The sequence below is a fragment of the Phacochoerus africanus genome, chromosome 3, assembly GCF_016906955.1.
Source record: "Phacochoerus africanus isolate WHEZ1 chromosome 3, ROS_Pafr_v1, whole genome shotgun sequence".
NCBI lineage: Eukaryota > Metazoa > Chordata > Mammalia > Artiodactyla > Suidae > Phacochoerus > Phacochoerus africanus.
In genome coordinates, this window is record NC_062546.1 from 186,129,380 (window position 1) to 186,142,701 (window position 13,322).

Consider the following 13,322-nt stretch of genomic DNA (forward strand, 5'->3'; position numbering starts at 1 on the left):
CATCCCTGGGTCTCTTCATCTAAGTACTGTTGAAGCAAGAGACAGATCCGAGGGACCGCCTAGTGCACAGCCTAGACATTACAGTTTAAATTCTACTTCCTGCAACTACTTCACAGAATGTCTAAGCTTATCTTTTTTTAAAATAAAAAGATAAAAAAGGGGTTTCATGGTGGCTCCACGGGTTAAGGATCTGGTGTTGTCACACCTATGGCTTGGGTTGCTACTGTGGTGCAGATTCCATCCCTGGCCCTGCGAGCATGGCCAAAAAAAGGCTAAAAAGATTCAAATGAACATACCTGATTGTCTGAGTAAGAAAGTTGCCTGTGGGTTTCCTTCTGTGAGGTCCTGCTACCCAGAATAGCTCCAAAACTACCAGAACCCTGAGAAGGTTTCATGGCTAGTGAAAAAAAAAAAAATTTCCAGATCACTTACTTTAATAGAAACAGGAAAAATAAAACAAATCAAAGTGCTTATTAACCAATTCTTTCTGATAGAAAGTATGTCTGATATGTACAGTAATTAAAGTTTGAGCTAGAATTAAGTAAAAAATATAACTGCAAAAACTTGGGAACATGTAATAAAAGGATACATTTTTAAATGCAAAAAGAAAATGCTAGAAATTCTCCTATATAAATAATTGGTAATTAACATTAGAGAAAACTTAGTCACTGTGTATCTACAGCCTGAACACTGACACTGTGGATGCCAAGGACATGTGTCAGAACCAGTGACAGATATATTCTCAATAATGTAGACTCAAAACATTCTCTTTAAGTTCAGCAAAGAGAATAGCTTCTATTCTAAAGAAATCAACGCTAGTTTAAAGAACATGCAAGGCAATACATATACATGAATTTTTATATACTTGAAAATGTATTTTATACTTTAATTTCCCCTCATCTGATGATTTTCTGGAATGTTTTAATTTTAAAAATTGGAAACAATGCAGAATACCCTTTTACATATCTTGTTGCACTAATGGAACAATTTCTGTAGGCTAAAACTCCTTAGAATAAGAACTGGTGGGGTAAAGGATTACAATGTTTGTCTGTCTCTCTGTCTATCTACCTACCTACCTATTTTGCTTTTTAGAGCCATACCTGCAGCATCTATCTCTCTATCTATCTACCTATCTGTCCACCTATCTATCTACCTACCTACCTATCTATTTTGCTTTTTAGGACCTACCTACCTACCTACCTATCTATTTCGCTTTTTAGGACCATACCTGCAGCATATGGAAGTTCCCAGGCTAGGGGTCAAGTCAGAGCTGCAGTTTCTGGCTTACACCACAGCAACACCAGATCCGAGCCACAGTCTTGACCTACACGATAGCTCATGGCAACACCAGATCTCTTAACCCACTGAGCAAAGCCAGGGATTGAACCCACATCCTCATAGATATTACTTGGGTTCGTTACCACTGAGCCACAAAAGGAACTCCCAAGGATGTACAATTTTAAACTAAATTGATATTAACACTATTCCTCGAAAACAAAGAAACAAACAAAACAAAACTCCACGATCCTACCAAATACATGAGAGTATCTTGCCTCGTCTCACACTACTGCCAACATGACGGTATGAATTTGAATGTTAAATCGGTGAAGTGGAGAATTTTTTCATGTTTATGGGCTGTTTTTCTTCCTGAATTTCCTATATGTCCATTTCTCTACTGAACTGTCTTTTTCTTACTTATTTGGAAGGTTGGTATTTATGTATTAGCAATATTAACTCTGTCTTGGTGGCTAATTTCCTTTGTCTTTTTTTTTTTCCCTTGTCACAGAGATCATTTATATTTTTTACACAGTCCAAGTTATTAATCTTTTCCTTTACTGATTCTGGTTTTTATGTCATACTCAGAAAGGTCTTTGCCATCCACATATTATATTAAAATTCATTCTACCCTTTTAATAATACTTTTATCAGTTTACTTTTTTTATACTCAAATCTTCGATCAATGTAAAATTCATTTAGATGAAGGAGTAAGATAAGGATCCAGTTTTCTGTCTCCTTAAATGGTTAGCTAGATATCCCATTTATAGACAACACTGTTTATCAAATATTAGCCTTTTTTCTCATTGATTTCAAACACTGGACATTATACTTTAAATGCTTTATACTTTTCAAAATATTTTATATTCATTATCTTAGTCTCTGCAATTTATTACTTTTGGGCAGCTACAGCAACTTAAATCTGAAAGATCATAACAAAACTTGCCCAAGAGTATAAGAACAAGTTAAGTCCATCACTAGCTACTCTAAAAGCATCAATGACTTAACTGAGTACCTAACACATTCCAGTCATGCTTTGCATTTGAGCTCTAATTCTTTATTAAGCACCAAAATTAATGTGATGTAACATTCATTTTAGATATAAGGAAACTGAAACTCAGTTACCATGGGAGCTGCCCAAAAAGTATACAGGAAAAAACAAAACAAATACACCTAGGATTCAAATGTAAATCTGTTTAGGTTCAAAGCTCATGTTTTGCCATGTTGTTCAGACTCAAACTTGGGTCTCCAGTTTACTGTGCTTTCTTTCCCCTCTGATATATTTAGAAACATGCTTTTCTTACACATTATCAATTCTTAAAACTGATTCAAATGGAATAAAACTAATACAAAAATACATAGTCCCTGACATATTTTAAAACTTTTAAATAGTACTCAATTCTCAATTCTAAAATTCAACATTTAGAAAACTGACATAGTTCAGATTTAGTAACATGAACACATAATGAACAGGAACTAAATGGGAAACAACTATTAAGAAAATTTTTTAACAAGAAAATAGTGGGTCAAATAGATATTAATTAAATACAAGCAAGGTAGCACTGCTACGTCTCCACTTTATTAATGTTTTTATGTTGTATTTAAGTTAAAAAACTCAAAATGTGAACCACAAAATATAATAACAAAGTACTGATGATGAAAGAGCTAGAGACTAGTTAATCGTGAAAAACTCAATTTAAACAATAGATTATGCCTAAAAAGATGCATATAGTTTTGGGGTTTTTGGGGCTTTTTAGGGCCGTACCCACGCCATATGGAGGTTCCCAGGCTAGGGATCAAACCAGAGCTGTAGCTGCCAGCCTACACCACAGCCACAGCAACACGGGACCTGAGTCGCATCTGCAACCCATACCACAGCTCACAGCAATGCCAGATCCTTAACCCACTGAGCGAAGCCAGAGATTGAACCTGCAACCTCATGGTCAGATTCGTTTCCGCTGCACCATGAAGGGAACTCCAACATACATTTTTTTTTTTAAATGGCCACACCCACAGTATATGCAAGTTCCCAGGCCAGGGACTGAATCTGAGCCACATCCTTTAACCCACTGTACCCGACCAGGGATCGAACCCATGATTTCACAGCTACCCAAGCCGCTGTATATCAGATTCTTTCTCATTTTTTGTCTTTGTTGTCTTTTCTAGGGCCACTCCCATGGCATATGAAGGTTCCCAGGCTGGGGGTCAAATCAGAGCTGTAGCTGCTGGCCTACACCACAGCCACGCTAGATACAGGTTGCGTCTGCGACCTATACCACCGCTCACAGCAATGCCAGAACCTTAACCCACTGAGCGAGGCCAGAGATCAAACCTGCATCCTCATGAATGCTAGTCAGATTTGTTTCCACTGAACCAAGACGGGAACTCCAATTTTTTTTTTTTTTTTAAATCAAAACATTTTAAGTGAAAGGGATTGGGGTGGGTAGAGGAATTTTGATCATACTATGTAATTTTCTATACTACTGTTTTCATAGCAATAAAACCTTGGAGTAAGTTTTATATAAAAAAGTAAGAATGAAAGATTTATGTAATAGGGTAACTTTTCCCAACTGTAGTTTAAATCCTATTCCTTTTCTAGGCATACTCTTTTGTGGAATCTTTAGGGTATTCTACATATAATCATGTCATCTGAGAACAAAGATAACTTTACTTCTTCCTTTTCTTTTTTTGCCTTTTTTCTTTTAGGGCACCACCCACGGCATAAGGAGGTTCCCAGGCCAGGGGTCAAATCCGAGCTGTAGCTGGCGGCCTACACCACAGCCACATAAACAGAGGATTTGAGCTGCATCTGTGACCTACACCACAGCTCACGGCAATGCCAGATCCCCAACCCACTGAGCAAGGCCAGGTATCAAACCAGTGTCCTCATGGAGGCTAGTCAGGTTCTTTAACCAGTGAGCCACAATAGGAACTCCTACTTCTTCCTTTTCAATTTGGATGTTTTTTATTTCTTTCTCTTAACTGCTGTGGGTAGGACTTCCAGTAATATGTTGAAAAGAAGGCGTAAGAGAGGGCATCTTTGCCTTGTTCCTGATCTTAAAGAAAAACCTTTCACTTTTCCATCCATCATTGAGCTATATGGACTTTTCAGAGGGCCTTTACTATGTTGAGGTAAGGTAGTTTCCTTTTATTCCTATCTCGTTGACTGTTTCTATCATGAAAGAAAGTAAAATTTTATCAAATGCTTTTCTCTATCAAGATCATGTAGTTTTTGTCGTTCATTCTGTTAATCTGATGTATTACATTGATAGATTTTTCATATCTTGAACCATCTTTGCATTCCAGAAAAAAACCCTACTTGGTCTTGGGGAAGAGTCCTTTTAATGAGCTGTTGAATTCGGTCTGCTAGTATTTTCTTGAAAATTTTTGCATCAGTATTCACAAGGGATGCTGGTCTACTATCTAGCAATATTTTTTAAAACTGCTAATATCAGACCCTAGGATGATTAGTGCTCACCTGCATTAAGTCTGTTTTGATGGACCGCATCTAGAAACAACCTCATTTCCTCTGCATCCTTACTCGGTACTTTATCAATAGACAAGAAGCTGTTATCTTGTAGAGTTAACATTAGGCGGCTTTGTTTTGCTCCACTGGGTCGAAGCACCACATTTTTAATGTTATGACTTAGCTGGTCAACACAAAAGGAAAAGTATTTTATCATTAAAAATGAATTATAATCAAGTATAATAAGTTGTATAATGAATACTAAAGTTTATATTTTCTAAGTTATATTTTTCTTTTCTTTCTCTTTTTTTTTTTTTCAGCTATACCCATAGCATACAGAAGTTCCTGGGCCAGGGATGGAGCCTGTGACACGACAGTGACAATGCAGGATCCTTAACCCACTGAACTACCAGGGAGCTCCAACGTTATAATTCTTACTCTTTCCCATATTAATTTTTTTTTTCAACCAAAGAGAGTTTCCATTTCTTGATACATTTAAATCAAAGATTTGCCTTTTGGGGGAAGCAGACACATACTATAAATTTACAGATTAATCCTAGCACTCTTGATCTTTTGGTAGGGAACTGTGTATTTTCAGGTATAGTTATAAAGTTATAAAAACTAACAACTAGTAAGTTATAAATTTTCGGAGCCCAGATCACCAGTTCACCAGTTCAGAAAGCCATAGTGGATTAGAGGCTTTCTTTTACAAAAGATTCTAAGATACCTAGCAAGTAGTTTAAGTAGCTACCATGTGAAAACATATCCTAATCCAAAACATAATCCTCAAAAGAATTCCATTTCTCAAAAATACATCAACATAAATCTTTACCAATGTTAGAACATCTTTTTTCTTTTTTAACTAAGCGGGCTCATTTAACTTTGATTGAATCGAAAAGATTATAAGCATCCTAGAATTTTCTTAGTTTACTCCTCCCACTACCCAGAACTGGTTCAATCACTTTCTTTATACTTTTCCAGACTCTGGATATGTGCTCTTAAGTGATAACTTTTATTTTCTCTTGGCTGATATTTTTCCAAGACAACATTAGTATATCTTGCAGTTTCTTTTTTATCTTTAAATAATTCCTGCCAACTAGGCATCCTTATTCTCTAACATTCTCCTTCAGCAGGCATATACAAAGGTTTCTAAAGCTGCCTTTTCCTAAAGACCCTCTGAACAGCATAAAGAAAGCAGTAATAGCATTTCATAATTTTTTAAAATTAGAACTGACCTTTGACAAGTTTCAGATAAAGATGAAAATTTTACCAGACTTAATTTATATTTCAAATTAAATTTTTTTTAGCTTTGAGGTAGATCTTAAATACATGAACTTGACTAGAAATTCTATCATGAAACACAGTAACTAGCCTCTGATGCTTTAACTCCAAAATATTTAAATAAGCAATTTAGCATGCAAAAAGAAAACAGATTGCATAAAACCATTATTTCAGTCAATATACAATTTTTTTGCAAATGAAAGTTAAATGTAAGAGGAAAAGTTTGTTAACAAACAAGATGAGAGTAATCTTGATCATTTCAACAACTGAAAAATTCTAGCCAGCCCTACAATTTTAGTTAACTACTCATATGGCGAGGCCTCTCAACCTTTCCTAAGTCCAGATCTCTCTGCTGGAGCATCTGTCATGTTTACCAAATGCCTAGTAGACAACAATATCTGAATGCCTGACACCCAAGACAACTCATCTCTCCCAATCCTCACGCTCCAATTCTTCTCCTCTGCTCCCTATCACAGAGAAGATGAAGAACTGAGACGAAGGTGTAATTACAGGTAGATTCACTTTGCTGCTAAAGATGTCTGCTTAAGCATTTAAATATTTACCCAATGCTACTTTGGGATGAGGACTGAAAAACTGAAATATCTATTTGAAAAAAGTATTTCTTTCACTGAGATGGGCAACTGGTAGATATATGTATGTGATAGAAACTGTCCTTTCCATTACCCTATCATCACCTTCAATCTATTTAAGAATATCTTTGATACATAAAATCATAATTTATTTTCACAGTGTAAAAGCAAAGATATATGGAAATTTTACTTCAGCTCAGGTCCTCAAGCATATAGTTTTATAAAACTGCTCCTCAAAAGAGTATTTTAGAATATTATACTTTTATATAAGCTGATGAACAAATATGGAATTTTTAAGTGCAGAAGAACATAAGATATTATGTCCTTAAATTCAACACAAGTAGGTCTTGGTTGCACAAGATAATAGCACAGAAGTGAAAACAAAATTAATTATTTCCTGCTAAAACAATGAGATTCCTTCCAGCGTTGTCTCTGCAGCAGCACAGGTTTGATCCCCAGCCCGGTGCAGTGGGTTAAGGGAGCAGCACTGCCATAGCTGCAACTTGAATTCGATCCCCGGCCTGGGAATTTCCATATGCCATAGGTGCAGCCAAAAAAATAAATAAATAAAATAACAATAATAATAATAATATCCTTCAAAGGTTTGTGGTTAGAAGAAAACAGCTGTAAGGATGACTTTGAATCATTATCCTTGAAAGGTACACCACAACCTTTTGCAGGATTATTTAGGAAGTAGAAATTAAGAAGACACTGGTGGAGTTCCCGTCGTGGCGCAGTGGTTAACGAATCTGACTAGGAACCATGAGGTTGCGGGTTTGGTCCCTGCCCTTGCTCAGTGGGTTAACGATCCGGCATTGCCGTGAGCTGTGGTGTAGGTTGCAGACACGGCTCGGATCCCGCGTTGCTGTGGCTCTGGCATAGGCCGGTGGCTACAGCTCCGATTAGACCCCTAGCCTGGGAACCTCCATATGCCGCGGGAGCGGCCCAAAGAAATAGCAAAAAAAGAAGACACTGGTAAGTTCTATTAAAGGTTAACACTAAATAGTTATTTATCATTTGTGTCGAGGGGAGTTAAAGTTATCCTAACATAGCTTTAAAAACAGCTTAGATAGATAGTATCCAAACTCAGCTTCCTACCACAAGTTTTCTTCTCAATAACAGTGATTGCTTACTACTCTTTATTATACACCATCAACAATTCTGCTGAATAATTTATAATATATATCTAATAGTGTTACTATCCTGTAAATGAGAAGCAAGAAATATTAATCTAGGAGGGGGACTACCATGATACTTAATATGGTACAGAACAGCAATTCACTAAAGGATGTGCTTGAAGATCTACTCCAGATCAAAATTTGAAATACCTGAAATATCCTTGGAATTCCTCCAGTATTGTAATGAACTACTAGGCTGACTTTATTCTCTTTTTCCACAATTTCAAAGGATCCTTCTTTCCATTTTGTAATCCCAGTCTGCATACTTCGAATTCTGATAGGACCTTGTATCTTCAGAGGAGACATACTTTCTTTAAAAATAAGTTGCTTCTGGCCAAATTAAAAAGCAAAAATACACCTTCACCTGATAGATTCTAAGGAAGAAAAATAAAATAAGTTAGCATTTACTAGTGATTAAAACAAGAGTTTGAAAGAGGACACTGAATGAACCATCTTACTTCCTTTTCTTCATTTCAATAAATTACCTTTCATTAGGCATCCTCAAAGGCTTTGATTAGCTGGATAGCAAAGATAAGGAAGACAACTAAAGCAGTCAGTGACATTCAGTGACGGAATTTCCCCACCTGTTATTTTTTCTGAACATGTTTTCTCCTTTGCCATGTACCTGTGTCTATCAGCACCTAGATTTTGCATGCTGCACCATTAACAACCATATTGCTACTACTAAAGGCACGCCAATTAGGACTACTAAAGATTCCACTCTCAACACAAGTACCCATGGCAATGTGACCAATGTTTACCCTTCTTCGTGATGCTAAAGGATCTTGAATTTCAAATATAAGTGAAATAATATTTTCAGTGAGTTGACTGCATTTCGTAGAATGGAGTACCTACCAAAATATCAATCATATCACCAAATGATTCCTTCTACCAGTTGGTAGGCTAAGCATATCCACATGCATAGAAGACATTAAATGAAAAATTGTGAGAATAATGAAATTAGTTTAATCCAAAGAATTATATTATTTGAGAAGATCATTAATTCTCTAGGGAAAACAAATTAACAAAAACAAACCCTCTTCCTGAGATCCACCTACAATTTATGTTTAATATCACCATTCCTGGAAAGAATCTTTACTAATTTTATCCTTGACAAATGTTCAAATTTCCTAAGTGAACTTCTAATACTTAAAAATGACTTACAGAGGAGTTCCTATTGTGGTGCAGTGGTAATGAACCCAACGAGTATCCATAAGGATGCGGGTTCAATTCCTGGCCGTGAGCTATGGTGTAGGTCACAGACACAGCTAGGACCTGGCGTTGCTATGGCTTTGGTGTAGGCCAGCAGCTGCAGCTTCAATTTGGTCCCTAGCCTGGGAACTTCCATATGCTACCAAGTGTAGCCCTAAAAAGGAAAAAACAAGATGGACTTACAGAAATGATAGAACATCTAAGACTCTTCAAACTAGCTTACCAGATGTCAGCAAGTAAATACAATTATAGTAACAGATAAGCTATCCAGTAGTGTATGTGTGTTATACACAAACACACATATGTGCAATCATCTAACATTAAAACAGGATTTCCCAGAGCTCCCATTGAGGCACAGTGGAAACTAATCTGACTAGCATCCATGAGGATGCAGGTTTGATCCCTGGCCTTGCTCAGCAGGCTAAGGATCCGGCGTTGCACATGAGCTGTGGTGTAGGTTGCAGAAGTGGCTCAGATCCCACGTTGCTGTGGCCATGGTGTAGGCCAGTGGCTACAGCTCTAATTCGACCCCTAGCCTGGGAACCTCCATACGCAGTGGATGTGGCTGTAAAAAGATAAAAACAAAAACAAAAAAAACCAAATAGGATTTCCCATTGTGTATCAGCAGGTTAAGATATGAGCTGTAGCATAGGTCACAGATGCAGTTTAGATCAGGTATTGCTGTGGCTGTGGCACAGGCCTGCAGCTGCACTTCTGATTCAGCCCCTAACCCCGGAACTTTCATATGCCATAGGGGTAGCCATAGAAAGAAAAAGAAAATTAAAAAAAAATTTTTAATAAAAGTAAAACAAAATTTAAACTACAGCCTTCAAATCTCTAAAAACACTGCCTCTAATAGATTCTTATTTATAATTTAACAGATTAAAAATCACTAACTTTGCATCTGCATAAACAACTCAACCAGAAAAGCTATTCATAGTGTATGTACAAAGGAAAAACATACTAGGTCTAGATATGAGAAGCCAGCTCTGTCACTTACCAATCTGTAACTTACCTTTCCTAACCATTAGTTTTCTCAATTATAAAATGAGAATAATAAATACTATAGTGTTGCAAAATTAAATGAAGTGACACAGACAGCAGCTTTAATATGAATATAGTGTCCACTTTCTGAATTTATTCCTTGTCTGCAACACCTTTCTCCAAAGATCCTAGACAAGTAAGTTGTTAGCAAGGGTCACCAATTCAATGACTACAGAGGCAAGGTGACATACGATTTAGGCAAACAAAATATGAAAACCACTAGTCAAATCTAGCCAGTTTTACCACGTAAAAACATTGATCCTAGCATTTCCAGATCACCTAATTTTTCAAGAAAGTGACAATCAAATTTTTAGGGCAAACTGTCAGTTTGAAATTGTGGGCACGGAATTCAAAGTGTTTAGTGTGTTTTTTGTTTGTTTTTTGTTTTTGGCCAAGCCTGTGCCATGCAGAGTTCTGGGGCAGGAATCAAACCCACACCACATCAACAAGCCAAGATGCTACAGTGACAATGCCAGTACTTAATCCACTGCGCCACAAGGGAACTCCCCAGTTATTTTTAAAAGCCACGAATCAAACAAAACCCACCTGAAGGTAGGATATAGCTTGGGGACCCGTGGCCCTAGGCCTCTAGGTGCTGTACAACAAATAGCTAGAAATAAATTTAGAGAGAGACATGAAAACACTTTGAATAGTTAAAGGTATTAGGCATTTTAAGTCTGTATTATTATTCACTCATCTCACAAAAATTTTTGAGTGCCTAACTGTCGCCAGATTTAGATAGTGTAATCGGCTGGGTATATGAATCCATCAAAGTAATAGAGTCCACACTGTTTACAGACCTGTCTGTTAAGATAACATTTTGCTAAAGTAACTACAAAATTCTGGCCAGAAATGAGTGTTTATAATACTTTTCTTCCAATTAGTAATTTGATGCTTCATTGTCTAGATATAGCCTTGAGATTTTTTTCCACTGTCTCTCAGCACTGCCAGGAATATTGTGGTCCCTCTTCTAGTCCAGCTGCCCATGCCAGAAATATGAATTATCTTTGACTTTTCTCTTGATGACTGGTACTGGATTGGAAATGGAAGGTCAAGATAAAGTGGTCAATCCTACCTCCATATATCTTCCAGATATCTTTACAATGAACTGCAGATCAAATAACATCACTCTCCTCGATATCATTCAACAGCTCCCCAATGCCCCTCATGATAAAATCTAGACTCATTAACATGATCATAAACACCCTTCATGATCCAGGCCCCGCTTAGCTCTCCCCAACAAACACCCCAAACCCAGCCATCCAAATTACTTATAATTTCCCTAAAAAAGATCTATGTTCTCATGCCCTTATACCTTTACACACCCTATGGTCTCTGGAGGATTTTTACTTACTCTCCCCATTCCCCATGACCCCCCTTTCTTTTTTCTCCCGGCTATAAAATCAAAACTCAGTTTTGATATTATCATCCTAATGAAGCCTTTCTTAGCTACCTTTCACTTTTTCTCCTACCCTATATCCGCGCTGCATGTTTAATGCTTTTCTCTTCAGTAGCATCCTGTCCTTACCTCTAGTAGTGCATTTATCACATTGCACTATAAACTGTTTTTTTCTTTGTCTCTCTCTATATAGACTTGGCTATGTGAAGACAAGGAGTATGTTCTTTAATCTCTGCATGCCCACTAGGACCATGCCTGGCACACAAGAAATAAACTCATTATTAAAAAAGTAATAAACAAGGAGTTCCCTTCATGGATCAGAGGAAATGAATCTGACTAGCATCCTTGCAGACACAGACTCGATCCCTGGCCTTGCTCAGTGGGTTGAGGATCCAGTGCTGCATGTGAGCTGTGGTGTAAGTCACAGACAAGGCTCAGATCTCATGTTGCTATGGCTGTGGTGTAGGCCAACAGCTACCGCTCCGATTCAACTCCTAGCCTGGGAACTTCTACATGCCATGGGTGCAGCCCTAAAAAGACAAAAAAAAAAAAAAGGTAATGAACAAATCAGCACTACTAACTTTATTTGATTTACTGTTAAAATACACAGCAGGAGATACTGGAACCATAAATAATGCCCCCCCTCTTTTTTCTTTTTCAACCACACCTGCAGCATATGGAAGTTCCCAGGCCAGGGATGGAATCTGAGCCACAGCTGCAACCTATCCCACAGCTGCGGCAGCACCAGATCTTTAACCCACTGCACTAGGCCAGGGATCGAATCCATGCTGTCTCAGAGACAAGCCAAATCTTTGACCCGCTGCTCCACAGCGGGAACTTCCCATAAATCCTTTTTTATAGGCAATATAGATTATATTTACTAAGCTCTTTACGAGAGTACCATTCTGCACTGCATACACATAACTCATCTTTTGAATGCTACATCTAGGCTTTTTCTATGTACATCTGAATTTCTCCTAAATGCAAAGCTATCCTCCTATCTTGTTAAAATTCAATGAGAAAAGTCATTTATGAAAAATAAGAATATGCAGTTACAGAATGCATTATTAAAATAAAAATATTTGCAAACCTGCCTAAACTGCGATTCATATAACTTACAGCTCAAGGAAGAAATTCTACCTTAAGAATTTTATCAGGAGTTCCCGTCATGGCTCAGTGGTTAACGAACCCAGCAAGTATCCATGGGGATGTGGATTCGATCCCTGGCCTTGCTCAGGGGGTTAAGGATCCGGCGTTGCCATGAGCTGTGGCTTACATCACAGATGTAGCTCGTATCCTGTGCTGCTGTGGCTGTAACACAGGCTAGCAGCCACAGCTCCGATTTGACCCCTAGACTGGAAACCTCCATATATATGCTGCTGGTGCGGCCCTGAAAAAACAAAAAGAAAAAAAAAAGAAAAAGAATTTTATCAAATTACGTCATCTCTCCTTATATGTCATTATGGGTCCGGGTGCCAAATTAAAAGGGATTAACATAAAACTCCCATTATTTTAGTGTCTTCCTTACAGACCAAGAGTAAGTAAAGGACAGTGACCTTGAATTCCTCCAATAAAAACGCATTTTAAAAAATTAGATTATCTGGAGTTCCCATCGTGGCTCAGCGAAAACAAATCTGACGAGTATTCACGAGGATGCAGGTTCGATCCCTGGCCTCGCTCAGTGGGTTAAGGATCCGGCATTGCTGTGGCTGTGGTGTAGGCTGGCAGCTGTAACTCCAATTCAACCCCTAGCCTGGGAACCTCCATATGCCATGGGTGTGGCCCTAAAAAGACATTTTAAAAAATTAGATTATTCAACAAAATTTAGAAGCAATGATTTCAAAATTCAATAAAATACATAAGAAATAAAAAACTCC

At 37.6% G+C, this 13,322-nt stretch overlaps 1 protein-coding gene across 5 annotated transcripts in view; it reads right to left on the reverse strand.

The window, feature by feature from the left end:
- Positions 1-13,322, reverse strand: part of USP37 (ubiquitin specific peptidase 37) — a 96,519-nt gene that overhangs the window by 76,797 nt on the left and 6,400 nt on the right. For 4 of the 5 annotated variants that reach the window (XM_047773495.1, XM_047773494.1, XM_047773493.1 and 1 more), the window contains exons 2-4: positions 7,941-8,164; positions 4,754-4,925; positions 297-397 (exon numbers count right to left, since the gene is read on the reverse strand). In XM_047773495.1, coding sequence (XP_047629451.1) covers positions 297-397; positions 4,754-4,925; positions 7,941-8,096 — 429 coding nt within the window. In that variant the 5' untranslated portion in view covers positions 8,097-8,164. Of the gene's footprint in view, positions 1-296; positions 398-4,753; positions 4,926-7,940; positions 8,165-13,322 lie in introns of those variants that run through there. The other variant, XM_047773496.1, reaches the window with a different exon arrangement.